The sequence below is a fragment of the Megascapheus bottae genome, chromosome 12, assembly GCF_031878675.1.
Source record: "Megascapheus bottae isolate mThoBot1 chromosome 12, mThoBot2.hap1, whole genome shotgun sequence".
Classification (NCBI taxonomy): Eukaryota; Metazoa; Chordata; class Mammalia; order Rodentia; family Geomyidae; genus Megascapheus; species Megascapheus bottae.
This window is the reverse complement of record NC_143520.1, coordinates 43401727-43415158: the sequence shown is the minus strand read 5'-3', so window position 1 is coordinate 43415158 and position 13432 is coordinate 43401727. Positions and strand designations below refer to the sequence as shown.

At 43.3% G+C, this 13432-nt stretch overlaps 1 protein-coding gene across 1 annotated transcript in view; it reads left to right on the top strand.

Moving 5' to 3' along the window:
* Positions 1-228: 228 nt before the first annotated feature.
* Gpr39 (G protein-coupled receptor 39) overlaps positions 229-13432 on the top strand; it is a 208915-nt gene continuing 195711 nt past the window's right edge. The window contains exon 1 of the mRNA XM_090342917.1: positions 229-1174. Within this exon, the coding sequence (XP_090199043.1) occupies positions 319-1174 (856 nt within the window). The 5' untranslated portion in view covers positions 229-318. The remainder of the gene's footprint in view (positions 1175-13432) is intronic.

The window sequence follows — 13432 nt, the reverse complement described above, 5'->3', positions numbered from 1 at the left end:
GGAGAAAGGGCACTCGGGTCTCGCTTGGGGCGGGGCAGGGCAATTAGAATCCGTCCCCCCACTTCCCCTCCTCCTCCTCCTCCTCCTCCTCTTCTCTTTCTCTCCCCCCTAAAAGCCCATCCCCGCCCCTCCTCGCCCCTCCCCCCCCCCCCCCCCCCCCCCGCCTCTTCTAGTCTGGTCTACTTCAGGAAGTTTTCTCGAAACTGCCCAAGGGGAGAAAGTCTCACTCCCACTGGAGTGAGCTGCAGCCCAGAATTTTGGAGGAAAAAGGGGAAGTTGGAAGGACTTTGGATCTGGTGGCCTGTGGTTCTTCAGCTCATGGCTTCCCCCGGTGGCACCAGCAAAGATTGCTCCACTGTCATCGATCACAGCCATGTCCCCGAGTTTGAAGTGGCCACCTGGATCAAAATCACCCTCTTCCTGGTGTATCTGGTCATCTTCGTGGCGGGTATCGTGGGCAACAGTATCACCATTCGCGTGACCCAGGTGCTGCAGAAGAAGGGGTACCTGCAGAAGGAGGTGACGGACCATATGGCGAGCCTGGCTTGCTCCGACATCCTGGTCTTTCTCATCGGCATGCCCATGGAGTTTTACAGCATCATCTGGAACCCGCTGACGACTCCCAGCTCTGCCGTGACCTGTAAGCTCCACACTTTCCTCTTCGAGGCCTGCAGCTATGCCACCCTGCTGCACGTGCTGACACTCAGCTTCGAGCGCTACATTGCCATCTGTCACCCCTTCAGGTATAAGGCCCTCTCCGGGCCCTGTCAGGTGAAACTGCTGATCACTTTCGTCTGGGTCACCTCCGTCCTGGTGGCATTGCCCTTGCTTTTTGCCATGGGTGTTGAGTACCCTCTGGTGAACCTGTCGGGTCATGGCGGTGTCACTTGCAACCGCTCCCGCTCCCACCACCTAGAGCAACCCGAGTCTTCCAACATGTCCATCTGCACCAATCTCTCCAGCCGCTGGGCCGTGTTCCAATCCAGCATCTTCGGGGCTTTCGCCGTCTACCTCTTGGTGCTGGCCTCAGTGGCTTTCATGTGCTGGAACATGATGAAAGTTCTCCTGAGGAGCAAGAGGGGAACACAGGCCAGCGCTGCCCCGCAGCTGCAGCTGCGCAAGTCGGAGAGTGAGGAGACCCGCACGGCCCGGAGGCAGACCATCATTTTCCTGAGTGAGTCAGGGAGGAAGGAGGGTGATCTGGGCCCCACACCCTCTCCTGTAGGTCCTCTTCACCCGAAAGTGCTGCCCTAGAAGTGGAAAATGTAGCTCCCCCAGGTTGAAGAGCTTTACTGGGCTGAGGGGTTGATCTGGGTCTGTGTTTGGGGTGATGGTGAAGAGAGCACTTGACCAGGAATCAGAGACCTTAGAGAGCCATTTCTGTGACCTCTTGGGTAAACCTGGTGTGTGTGTGGGGGGTGATAATGATGTGAGGAGGAACAAATTAGGTAATTTAGGGGAGGTGAAAGTCCCTTTGAAAACTGCATGTTCTGCAGAGATAAGTGGAACACTCTTATCACACTCCGTTTTTATCCTGGACAACCTTTCTCAGGCAATTAGATTGAATTCCATTTTCTCTTCCTTGGAGAAGACAAGAGTCCAGGGCACGCACTTTCTAGGCTGTTATTTTGTACCCTGGAGTGGTTTTAACAAATGGAGGATGGCACTCTCACCATGGAGCTTGGGGTTTGTGCCCTGTGTGTAGGTGCGTTTGTGCTTTACCAGGGCAGAGAAACATGGCAGGATGGCCTTTTTGTTTGTCCAGAAAAATCCAGCTTGACTAATTTTGCAGATATTACGGGTTTGAATTCAATCTCCTCAAGTACCCAAGATGGGTGCAGAGAGAGCTGTTTGCGTCCCCGATTTCATTGTAGTACAAACATTTGAAGGCTTGGCCTTCTTTGTACTTATGGGGGGTGTTTTCTGGGAGCCCCAAAACCTTCAAAGAGAGAATTCATTGGTTCTTTCTCTGAACAGGGCTTTACTGGGGACAATGTGAGCAAAATATGTGTTAAAATTGTGTCTTGTTGTTTTAGCAGAAACAGATCAATAAAAAAGGTTACATTGTGGTGTATGACTGTGAGTGAGGTGGGACCTGAAATTGCAATGTATGTCCCCAGTCTCCCCACCCCTACTGTGGTGTCCAGAGTAGAGGTAAATCATGGAGCTGTTTGTTTTGGTGTGGGAAACCTGAGAAACTGGTTCCAGGAGCAGGGGTCAGGCAAGGAGTCATTTTGGAAGGCACTTAGGTCTTGGGTCTGTCTTGCTTCTGATTTCTCAAGGATCAGTGAGCCTTGATTTTACTTTAATGCAAACCAAGAAGGAAGGGCTTACAATATTTGAATGTTTATTCTATATCAGGGGCTGTACTGGATGATATATCCTCCCATTTTATAGAGGAGGAATTTGAGGTTTAAAATGAAAAGCTTTTCAGTGTAGCTCCAAGATTATCCACTTGCTTCTTGGGCAGGGCAGTGAGTGCCTGGCAGTGGCTTTCACAGGCTTATGGTGCAGGGCAATGAAATCAAGAAGGACTTTGGTAAGGTAGGAGCTACCTAGATTAGCTCTCTGTTGTTGCTGTGTCCCAGGCCCTCTGTCATTGGAAACTAGTCACTAGATGAAACCCTGTCTGGGGCCATGGGAAAGGAACCAAACCCACCCTAGTCTCTACTGCCCACTGGCTGCTGCCCTAACATCCCAGGGAACAAATGTTCAAGCTTGAACATTTGTTGAAGGGCCAGTTCTCCTTTCTTTCCTACATGATGAGCCATTTCTTATCTTAACCTGAAAGCTGTAATTCATACTTTGCTTTTTCCTTTCTGAATGTGGGCTGGGTACTGGCCTGATGCATAAAAATTAGGGGGGAGGGCCTGGAGTGTAGCTAAGGGTAGAGTGCTCACCTAGCATGCACGAAGCCCTGGGTTCAATTCCTTGGTACCACATACTCAGAAAAATCCGGAAGTGGTGTTGTGGCTCAAGTGGCAGAGCGCTAGCCTCGAGCAAAAGTGTTCAAGGAAAATGCTCAAGCTTTGAGCTCAAGCCCCAGGGCTGGCAAAAGAAAAAAAAATTAGAGGGTAGACAAGGATTAGTAAATCAATATCTCTTAGTCTAATTTAGGAATAACAGGGTGCCACTGACCATAGGAAAAATCGCTGACTTAATCTCTACTCTGTAGGGGACCAATTTCTGTGTTTTTTTTGTTTTTGTTTTTGTGTATGTCTTTGAGTAGATATCTGTTCTTTCCCCAGTGAGTATTATTCTGAGTTAAAGGCAGTGTCTAGTAGCATCAAATCAGAATACCACAGACTTATTTAGAGATGGATAGGGCTTTGGAGATGGTCTCATTCGGTTAGTAATTGCCTGTGGTGAGTTTGTTGTCACTGCTGCTCTCCTTTCCTGGTTGCTCTACTTTCCCTGTCCTTATAACAACCATCTATCAATCACCCACTGTGCTCCCAGCATAAAGATTGCTGAATGGCAATCAGGTGCTCAATGTGTGATAATGTCTTGAGGAAATTTACCATTTGTATTTAGTCCATTTCCTCTGCAGTAGGTTTTCCCAGCAGTTCTTTGCAAACTTCTCTCTCAATGAATTTCAAAGAGCTTTTAAAAGCAGGAACCTCACTAATTAACTCAAGTTAAGAAATAAATTAATGGAGTGAAGAGTTGGAAATCATGGCCACATCCATCAGATTAATACAATGCAATTTGCTTTGTGGGTTTCATAAAATTTGTGCTGTGGGGCATTTTTAACCTAGAACAAATGAACATATAAATTGTTTACAAATCGCTGAATTTAATGTAGTGATTTAGCTGTCTTTTTAGTATTTCATTTAACAGATGGATCCAATTAAAATAAATATTTGCTCCTTTCTAACATATTTTGAATTTAATGTGAAATGTAAATGACAATGTAGCACAAGATGGCTTTGGAACTCTTGAAGCAATAATTAAAAAAAAAGAAGAATCCTTGCCATTGTTAAAAATTCCAACTTCTGTATAATGGAAACAAGATTCATAAATCTACCTGAGATGCAGAAGCCCAGGTAGAAAGTATTAATTCTGCTTTTGCATCTTTTGCTATTAAGCCTCAGCGAAATTTAGGAGCTGGGCTGGTTAATAATGAAAACAAATTGGGAACTCTGGGAGAGAAAAATGCTGAGACACCTACCTGGTTTCAAGTAGTTTGTAAAAGAAGCAATAATAAGGAGAAGTATAGATTCCTGGATATTTGAGTGTCTCTCCTCTCTTTTCAGCTCAGCAATCAGAATTAGACTTGCTTCCCCTCAAGGTCAAGGCCAATCTGGGGTTACTTGTCCAATGTCAGAACAAAGGTCACTGTCCTGGGTTCTACCTCTTGGAGAAAAGGAACTGGCCCTTCCTTTGTGGATGCTGAATAAGCTTTCTTCCAAGCAAGCCTCTTCATTACAGTGATGTTCACATGCTCAAAGCATCCAGGTCCTGGGACACGTGGTCTGCTGTCAAATGTGATCCACTTAGACTGGAACAACGGAGTTGTTTAAAATAACTATAATTTTAATTTGTACTTTTCAAGAGCATGAAATGATTGGACTTGGTTACCACTACCTCTTGAAGTTATGCAAAGCCATGGTTGACTTTCTTTTTTTTTTTTTTTTGCCAGTCCTGGGCTTGAGCTCAGGGCCTGAGCACTGTCCTTGGATCTTCTCAAGGCTAGAGCTCTACCACTTGAGCCTCAGCCCCACTTCCGGCTTTTTTTCTATGTATGTGGTACCAAGGTCCTCATGCATGCTAGGCAAGCACTTTAACCACTAGGCCAAACTCCCGGCCGCCATGGTTGACTTTCAAATGGAATTCTGAGAAGTATTTTTTTTTCCTTTCAAATAATGGTAAAGATGAGAAATTAAAGGAATAGCACCAGATTCAGGGATTTACATAAGTCTAGTCTTTTGCTTTCCTGAGCCAGGATAAAGGGAAGGAAATACAGCTGATGTTAGGCATTGATAAACAGCTTGGGTTGCTCACAGGAGAATGTCTGGCATATGGCCAGCAACTACCATATGTATTTGAACAGAAAGGAAAGGTGAGAGTTTCTGCTGTCACCTTCTACTCTAAAATAAGTTGTATGTATATTTAGGTACCAGGATATTTGGTGAGGGGAGAAGTAGGGGATCAGAAACCTATCGTCTGGGTTTTTAGACTTCAGATTTAAAGGCCAAGCCTAAGAAAGGAATGTGTGCATCTGTATGTGTGTGTGTGTGTGTGTGTGTGTGTGTGTGTGTGTGTGTGTGTAAGAGACAAAGAAAACTACATTATATATTGATGTTCTGTTTGTCCTCTTGATCTGAAAAACTGAAAAGAACCCTTAATTTGATTCTTTTTCTTTCAGCTGAAGCCTTTACTTTACGTGATCCTACAAGTCCTTCTGTATTTGGAAATGTGTCTATCATTTGATTGGTCAGTCTCTTTCTTCCACCTCAAGTCTCACACGTTAATTCATTTTGGATGTGTATTTTTTTTTTCCTGTCTCATTTCCCCTCTTGTGATTTGGAGATTACATATTTGATTTAAAAGAGAAAAATGGGCTCCAAAACTTCATGTGAAAGAGATTGGATTGGAACTGAAAGTGATAATTATCAGAAGTAATTTACTTTGTATTTTGTAGATATAGACTATAATCATGTTAATTCTTGATGAAGTATGGCTTTGGGGTCATAATCCTTCCTTCCTTCCTTCCTTCCTTCCTTCCTTCCTTCCTTCCTTCCTTCCTTCCTTCCTTCTTTCCTCTGTTCCCCTGACCCTGGCACTATTTAGGTCCAGACCAGCTCAGGCATTATTATGCCATGCCTGTGTTCTATGTCTTGTGTTTCCTGGCTCTCCTCAGGTCATCAGGATGCCCCACTTCAGCTCTTCATTAGAGTTGATCTGGTTTGTTGGTATTGTTTTTCTGCTTTTCTGCTCTTTCCTTCCCACCCTGCCCTTTATGGCTCAGTTTTCTAACAGTGTTAAGTGTATTTGAGAGGCTGCAGGTCTTTGAGACAGAAGTCCACCTGCAAACACTGACACTCAAGGCAACCTCTCAAAATGCGGCTTCTCTGTTTCTTACAAGTTTTACCATACATACTTTTGCTTGTAATTTGTTTTTCAGACAGGGTCTGCAAAGTCCCTAAATGTCATGATCTTCCTCCCTTCCTAGTAGATATGTATCCCTGCATCTGGCTTGTGTTGTGAGCCTGGACTTCAAACACGATCCCTTCATTTCTGCTTCCACTGAAGCTAGGATCACATTTGTGAGCTATCACACTAGCTATAGGGCATCATTTCCTGACAGAACTCTGTAATAGTCTTTGTTTTGTTTTTGTTTTTTTCTTAGCACGATTATGAAAGGACTTTGTCTCAAGGGAGTCCCATTTTTTTTTTTGCTGTAAAATCATGCTCATTGAAGCACGTTTGGTGTCAGTTTTGTAACTTTCTGTTCTCTAAGTATTAATTGTTGTAACTTACACAGACATCATTGATCCGTGGTTTAACATTTGATTTCTAGGTTTCTTCAGATCCTTTTTGGTTGACTTCATAAAATTCTGTATTTTGAATGCAGGCTATCATTTAAAATCCATCCATATTTTACTGTGTATCAGCATTGTATGGGAATTGTTGTCTTCAAATGTTTCAAATGAGCTCTAATACTTGATTTGTATTATTTATTCTTTTCATTTTGCCAGTACTGAGGCTTGAAACTTGGTCAGCTTACTTATTTGGTTGATACTTTACCACTTGAGCCATGGCTATAGCCCAGCTTCCTGTTGATTATTTTGTAAATGGTGTCTCAAGGACTTTTTTTTTGCCTGGACTGGTTTCAAATTCTGATCCTCTGGATCTCAGCCTCCTGAGTAGCTAGGATTATAGACGTCAACCCTGGTGTCTAGCTAATAGTTATTTTCTTGACTAGTTACAATCATGTTTTTACTAGTAATTTTCCTAGCAAGGGATTTTCCAGAGAAATAGAATGATATGTCAACCCAGTCTCTCAGGGAAATATCACCAGAATTAAATTGGTGATATTTTAGTATAAGATAGTATTTCGATTCAAATGTTGGAACATATCAGGGAAAGTTTTGCTTCAAATATTCACATTATCGCCTCTAGTCTCATCTTCCCTTTATTGATGCGGCTACGGCTATAGTAAATGATATTTCATGTTTATTTTTCTATTTGTGATGTCTATCATAAATTGCAAATGTCCTGTGATCAGCCTGGCAGACAAATATAATAATGCTGCTTTATTTGTATAATCAGGCTGTCTCAAAAGATTTCATTTCTCTGTTGGAGGGATGCATGATTCTCAGGGTAGGGAATACTGGAGTCCCAGAACCCATTCATTAGCAAGCCTGTTCATCTGTCTTAGTTGCTTGCCTCGTGGGGGCTACCAACGCATGAGCAAGCAGTGAGGCCTTAGTTGAGCTAAGCATTCAGCTTATGAATGCTAAAATGTTTGCAATAAAAACCATTTGCCACTGAGGATTCACACAGGAAAAAATAATGAATTAGGAGTTCAGGAACCCTGTCCTGCCTCATGGTATGATGTCCCCCATTCACTTCACTCAGATACCCCTGTCAGTTCTCATTGACTTTGCCTTCTGCCCTTTTCCCTGCCTATTCATGATGGGGTACTTACTGAGTACTGGAGAGAAGGTTGGTCATCATAGCCGTTGTTTGTGTAGATAGGTGATGTTTAGCCCTACCTTAGCTCTGTCCTCTGCAAGCATATTCCAGGAGCCTGAGTTACCATCATATGCTTTCTACTGTTTCCAGGAAGCTTGCCTTCTGGGCAAGAGTTCTCCACTTGGTCTGCAGGTCATCAGAAGAGTCTGCATCGACACTTGCCAGAGACTGGGCTGTCCTTCAGATGGCAGCCACTGGTGGTGTCTCATTGGCATTCCACCTCTACCCAGCTACAAGTATTCCATGGCTCCTCACAGGTATCATGTCAAATACAGGCTGAACTCTTGACTTCAGTCTCTCCCAGACCACTGGCTGTCCAACTTTATTGAGTTTCTATCTCCCTTTGGATTCATCTCTTCAGCTGCCCTAACAATTTACAAGCTGGGGGCTTAAACAACAGACATTGATTTTCTTATAGCTCTGGCAGCTGGAAGTCTGAGTCAGGGTGCCAGCAGAGTTGGTTTCTTCTGGTTTACACAGAGCTGAGCCCTTATTGAACCCTCCCGGGGGCCTCTTCTGTGTCTTTTCTACTCTTAGAAGAGTACCAGTCATGTTGTAGGACCTTATCCTTACTTCCCCATTTAACCATTGTTATGCCTTTTGAAAGCTCATCTCCAAACAAGTCTGTAGGATTTAACCTCTGAGATTTTAGGGGAGACACACTTAGTCTGTAACATATCTTTTTCTGTTCCTCTGGACCTGCTTCAGTCCTTCAGTAGGCAGGACAGGACCTCCCTACCCCATGGCCTCTGCACACATTTCTTCTGCTCGCTTTGCTTTTCTTGTCTAATCCCACATTCTGAACTCGAGGCCTTGAACTTGTGAGGCAAGTGCCTTACCATATGAGACATAATCTAACCCCAGCCCATTTATTTTGAGTGTTTCAGATGAGATCTCATACCACCTTGGCCTAGGTGGTTTTCCGTTACAATCCTCCAGTTAATGCTTTCTGAGCAGTGTAATCACTGGATGGTTGTCCTCTCCCTTCTCTTCCATTAATAGCAGGTGCTTTTCCCAGTTCCTCTTGATCTTGAATCCTAACTATCCTCTAGCACAAAGTAGAAGTTTAATGAATATTTGTTGATGAAATAAATATATGTACAAATAAATATATGTAAGGTTGAATATAGGAGATCAAGTTTTACTTTCCCTTGGACATGCATTCTTGTGGAAGATTACCACTCATCAAATATGTTCTGGTTAGTCTAAACTCACAAGACATTGCTTTGAAAGGGCTTCAAATTTTTTAAAATTATTTTTTATTTTTTATTGTTTGGGTAGTCTTGGGCCTTGAACTCAGGGCCTGGGCACTGTCTCAAGGCTAGAGCTCTACCACTTGAGCCACAGCACCATTTCTGTCCTTTCTCTATGTATGTGGTACCGAGGACTCAAACCCGGGTTTTCATGCATGCTAGGCAAGCACTCTACCACTAGGCTAAACTCCTGGCCCTAAATCTTTTGAGACCTCTAAAAATTCAGTAGAAGCTAAGCATTGGGTGCTTGCATCTGAAATCCTAGCTCCTCAGCAGGCTGTGATTTGAGGTCACAGTTCAAAGCCAGCCTGGGCAGAAAAGTCCATGAGACTTGTATATTTTATTAATTCCTAAAAATCTGATAGTGGAGCTGTTAATCAAGTGGTAGAACACAAGCCTTAGCACAAAAGCTCAGAGACAGTGCCCAAATTCTGAATTCAATCCCCAGTACTAACACACACACACACACACACACACACACACACACACACACACACGTATGCAGTGTTGGAAGAGACTTAAAACTTTCTTTCCTCTGCAAAAATGCCCAGCAGTCTTTGAACATATGATTTAACCACCTCTTCTTGCCAGAAGTAACTTTTTTTGGTCTATCATGGCATTTGAACTTTGGGCCTGAGTGCTGTCCCTGAGCTCTTCATCTTAAGGCTACTGCCCTTCCCGCTGAGCAACACCACCACTTCTGGTTTTCTAGTGGTTAATTGGAGATAAAAGTTTCATGGACTTTAGTGTCTGGGCTGGCTTTGTACTGAGATCCTCAGATCTCAGCCTCCTGAGTAGCTAGGTGGTGGGAGTTACCATGCCCAGCTCAGAAGTAACTCTTAACAGAGGGTGATTTTGGTGGTGTTTAAGCCCTTTAAGTACTGAATAACAAGATGTTAATGCAATAGTAAAGTTCCATATGTAATATTTCAGCAGGCTTTTCTCTAGTAGGCAACCAGAAGGTCCTGGAGTAATGGAGAAAGGAGGCCAGGGGTAATTTTTTGGAACTATTAGACCAATGCGTTTTCATTTTCTCTTTCAATTGCATTCTCTTATGTCATCTCCTTCAAGGCTGAGCCTTGAGGTTTATGGGTCTAGAGGGGAAAAAAAGCAGATGTTGCCTACCACAAAGATACACTGGATCAGTTTTGAGATTAGAGATGGGTTTCTTGATCTCTTTAGTTGGACAATTACTTTGAAAAGCTCAGCTTAATGAAGGGTGAAAAAGGATTGTAAACTCCCTAGCTCTCCCTTTAGAGTCTCATGGACTTTTCTGCCTGGGCTGGCTTCTAACTGTAATCCTTAGATCTCAGCCCCCTGAGTAACTAGGATTACAGGTGTGAGCCACCAGTGTCTGGCCCAATCTTGCTGGCTATTTTGAATATAGAGCTTAGTGAACATATTTCCCCAGGGTGGCTTAAAATCTTGATCCTCTGGATATCAGTCTCCTGAGTAGCTAGAACTACTAGTACCTGATTCTTCTTGCAGTTTGACTGAGCTCTGGCTCTTGGTTTTCCCAGGACTTGCTGCCACAACCTCCCATAACCAGATAGTGTTTGGGCTTCTAGCCAGCTCCTCATTCTTTCCTAGCATAGAGGTCAGATCTGCCCAGTCTAGCTTCTGCTGTAACCACAGCAGGTGGCAGACCTAGGAGACAGGTCTTAGGTCTAACTTGTTATCTGTACTAGGCTACAGATCATCTGTTCTTCAATGGCAATCTCAGATCATCCCATCTCACCCCAATACTGGCCTTGCTGGACCACTAGAACCAACATGTCATGAGCCATCTTGAACATTTCTCAGAGGGGGATGCAAGTGTCTCCTCATGGCACAATGAAGTCCATGACACCAGTATTCTTATGACACTCCTCAGAGGCTGAGCTACTGTCATTGACTGACACTAGGTGCTAGCCCTGGAATGAAGGGAAATCACCTAAGTTAGGACACTCAGGAGTTAGTCTTTGGGCTCCATCTACCTCTCTTCTTCATTGAAATCACAGTTTTGAGATGGTCCCTGTGGGTACACTGACCAGTCCAGATGTTGCCCAAAGGGATTTTGTGGATGCCATTAATGAAGTCTCAATCTGTTGATCTCAAAATGGGGAAATTTTCTATGTGGGTTTAACCAAGTCACATGACTAAATCTGAGTCGAGAGGTCAGAGCTAGGAGAAGTAGAAGGCTCCAGCATGAGCAGATTTACAAGGAAGAACCTTCTTGTGGCTGATTTTGAAGATGGGAGAGTAGTACATGGTCAGGAATGCAGGAAGACTTAGGAGCTGAAGACTTGGAAGGAGAGGAGGAGCCCAGCAAGCTCAGAGGTGGAAAAGAACACAGTCTGGCCTATGTTATAAGCCAACCAGCCTGTGCTAAAATTTATAAATTGGTGAGCTTTAAGCTACTGAATTAGTAATGACTTGTTATGAAGCAACAGAAATTCCCTGAACCCTGAATAAAGGTCCTCTGAGAAGACACATGTCCTGCCTTCCATCCTGAAGCTTCTCTTTGAAAGTCTCACCTTCAAAGAATCAGGCTTTTAGGCAAGCCATTAATTGGTTTGGCAGCCACCTATTGATTGCCTGCTCAGTGTTGTACAGACAATGCATTCATTGCATTCCAGCGTGCTGTGGAATGTTCCCTGGATTGCCAGACTTTTGTTTCAGGAATCCAGTGTGTGTAGAAGTGAGGCCCACCAGAGGGAAATATTTGGAATTCTGATAGTTTGGTCATCCAAGGGGAAATTGATACAAGATTGATCTTGGGACTGTCACCCCTTTGGTTGCAATTTGTCCCTACATTCTGGCACTTAGTAGGTGCTAAATAGATGCATTCAAAAACGAATTCACCTCTGTCATTTTGCTGCATCTGGGAGCCTTCTTCATCAGAAAAAGATATTCTTCATCATTTAGATTTTAGGAAATCTTGGGGTGGGGGGAGGAGAAGCCAATCAAGGTGCTGAAAGTCATCTAAATAAGAGAGTTTCCCAAGACAAATAAACTTTTACCAGTTCCTGACTTTGGTGGTTCTAGGCAGTTTTGAAACTTGACAGAATTTTATGTTTGAACATTCTGTGTGTAAGAACCACTCTGGCAGGCAGAAGCTTTGCAGAGAAAATGTCCCACCGCTTCACACGTCTCTGTGGTGGCTGCGGCTGCTTACTTGGAGAGCAATGGTGTTACCAGAACCTGACAGACAGAGACCAGGAGCTCAGTGACAGCATCAAGTTGCTACTGTTCTTGTTAAATGTCTAACTGGCTGTGGAAGTAAATGGCATGAGGAAATGGGAGTCAGGCCCAGCAGGAAAGGATAAGGTTCATTGAATACAGAGAGAAAAATACCATCTTCTTTCTCTAATGAAGGGGAAAAACAAACCCACCCTCTCTTAAAATAAAACAACACACGGGTATCTGAACAGAGGTGGAAGATGTTTGGTTTTAACCATTTTATTGGGCTTTTGTGTATTGTAATTCTTTGGAAGACATAATAGACACTGTTGAAATACACTCTTGAAATACACCATTTTCTGGGGATTTATGGAACTACTTTCTGTATGCTGACAAATTAAATACCACATTGAAATGACAGTTATGTATTTTCTATATTTGGAAGACAACTGATGGGTTGCCACTGCCTTTCAAGTTCAAGTTTGTCTTGACAGAGGTGACAAATGGGTCATCTTGGTGATCGAAATTTGCTCTCTGGAGAATGAAGATTTCTGTGGAAGCCAGCCGTTCTCTGTCTTGGGTCTAAACTTCCTTTTTTGATTTTTTTGTAAACCTGCTTCCTCCAGGAAGTCTGCCTCAAACGGCTTTACTCTTTTCTGGTTCCTCCTGCATCTATGCGCCTGGCTTGACCATCTATCCAGCAAGTATTTATAAAATTTGGAATGTGCAAAATATCCTTTAAATTAAAATCAGGATCCTGACTACTCATTTCTAGGAGACTTATTAATATTTCTCTAGTATGGTAGTAGAGCCTCCTAGCAGCCTAAACAATAGCATTTAATGGAAGGCAAAGGGTAGTGACCACTTATGAAGCAAGATAAACATTGGCTCCAGAATTTCTAGTAGTTGGAAAAACTACCGGTCTTCATTCAGAGACGTTTCTACACTCTCAGTATTCACACCTCTGTGGTCCAGCTACACTGGAAAAATCATGAATTTGAATTAGAGTCTGCATTTCTAAACAGATCCCTAGAGAGTGAGAAGCCCTGATTTATGGCACTTATAGGGTGTTCTTAAAATTCTAGAAACCTGGAAAGCATGAGGTGAGGGGACTAATCTCGCCAGAGATGGAGAGTGACATTATTGTTTGCTTTGTTGTTAAGAGTAGAGGGGGGTTGGGGGGAGGGTAATGGGGACCAAGACATGTGGAAGGGTATCAATGTTTGTGAATTAATGCACCTTCTATCTGGCAAATATCATGTAACGCTTTTATTAAATACAATAAAAAAAAAGAGTAGGTAGGAAATTGCTCTACC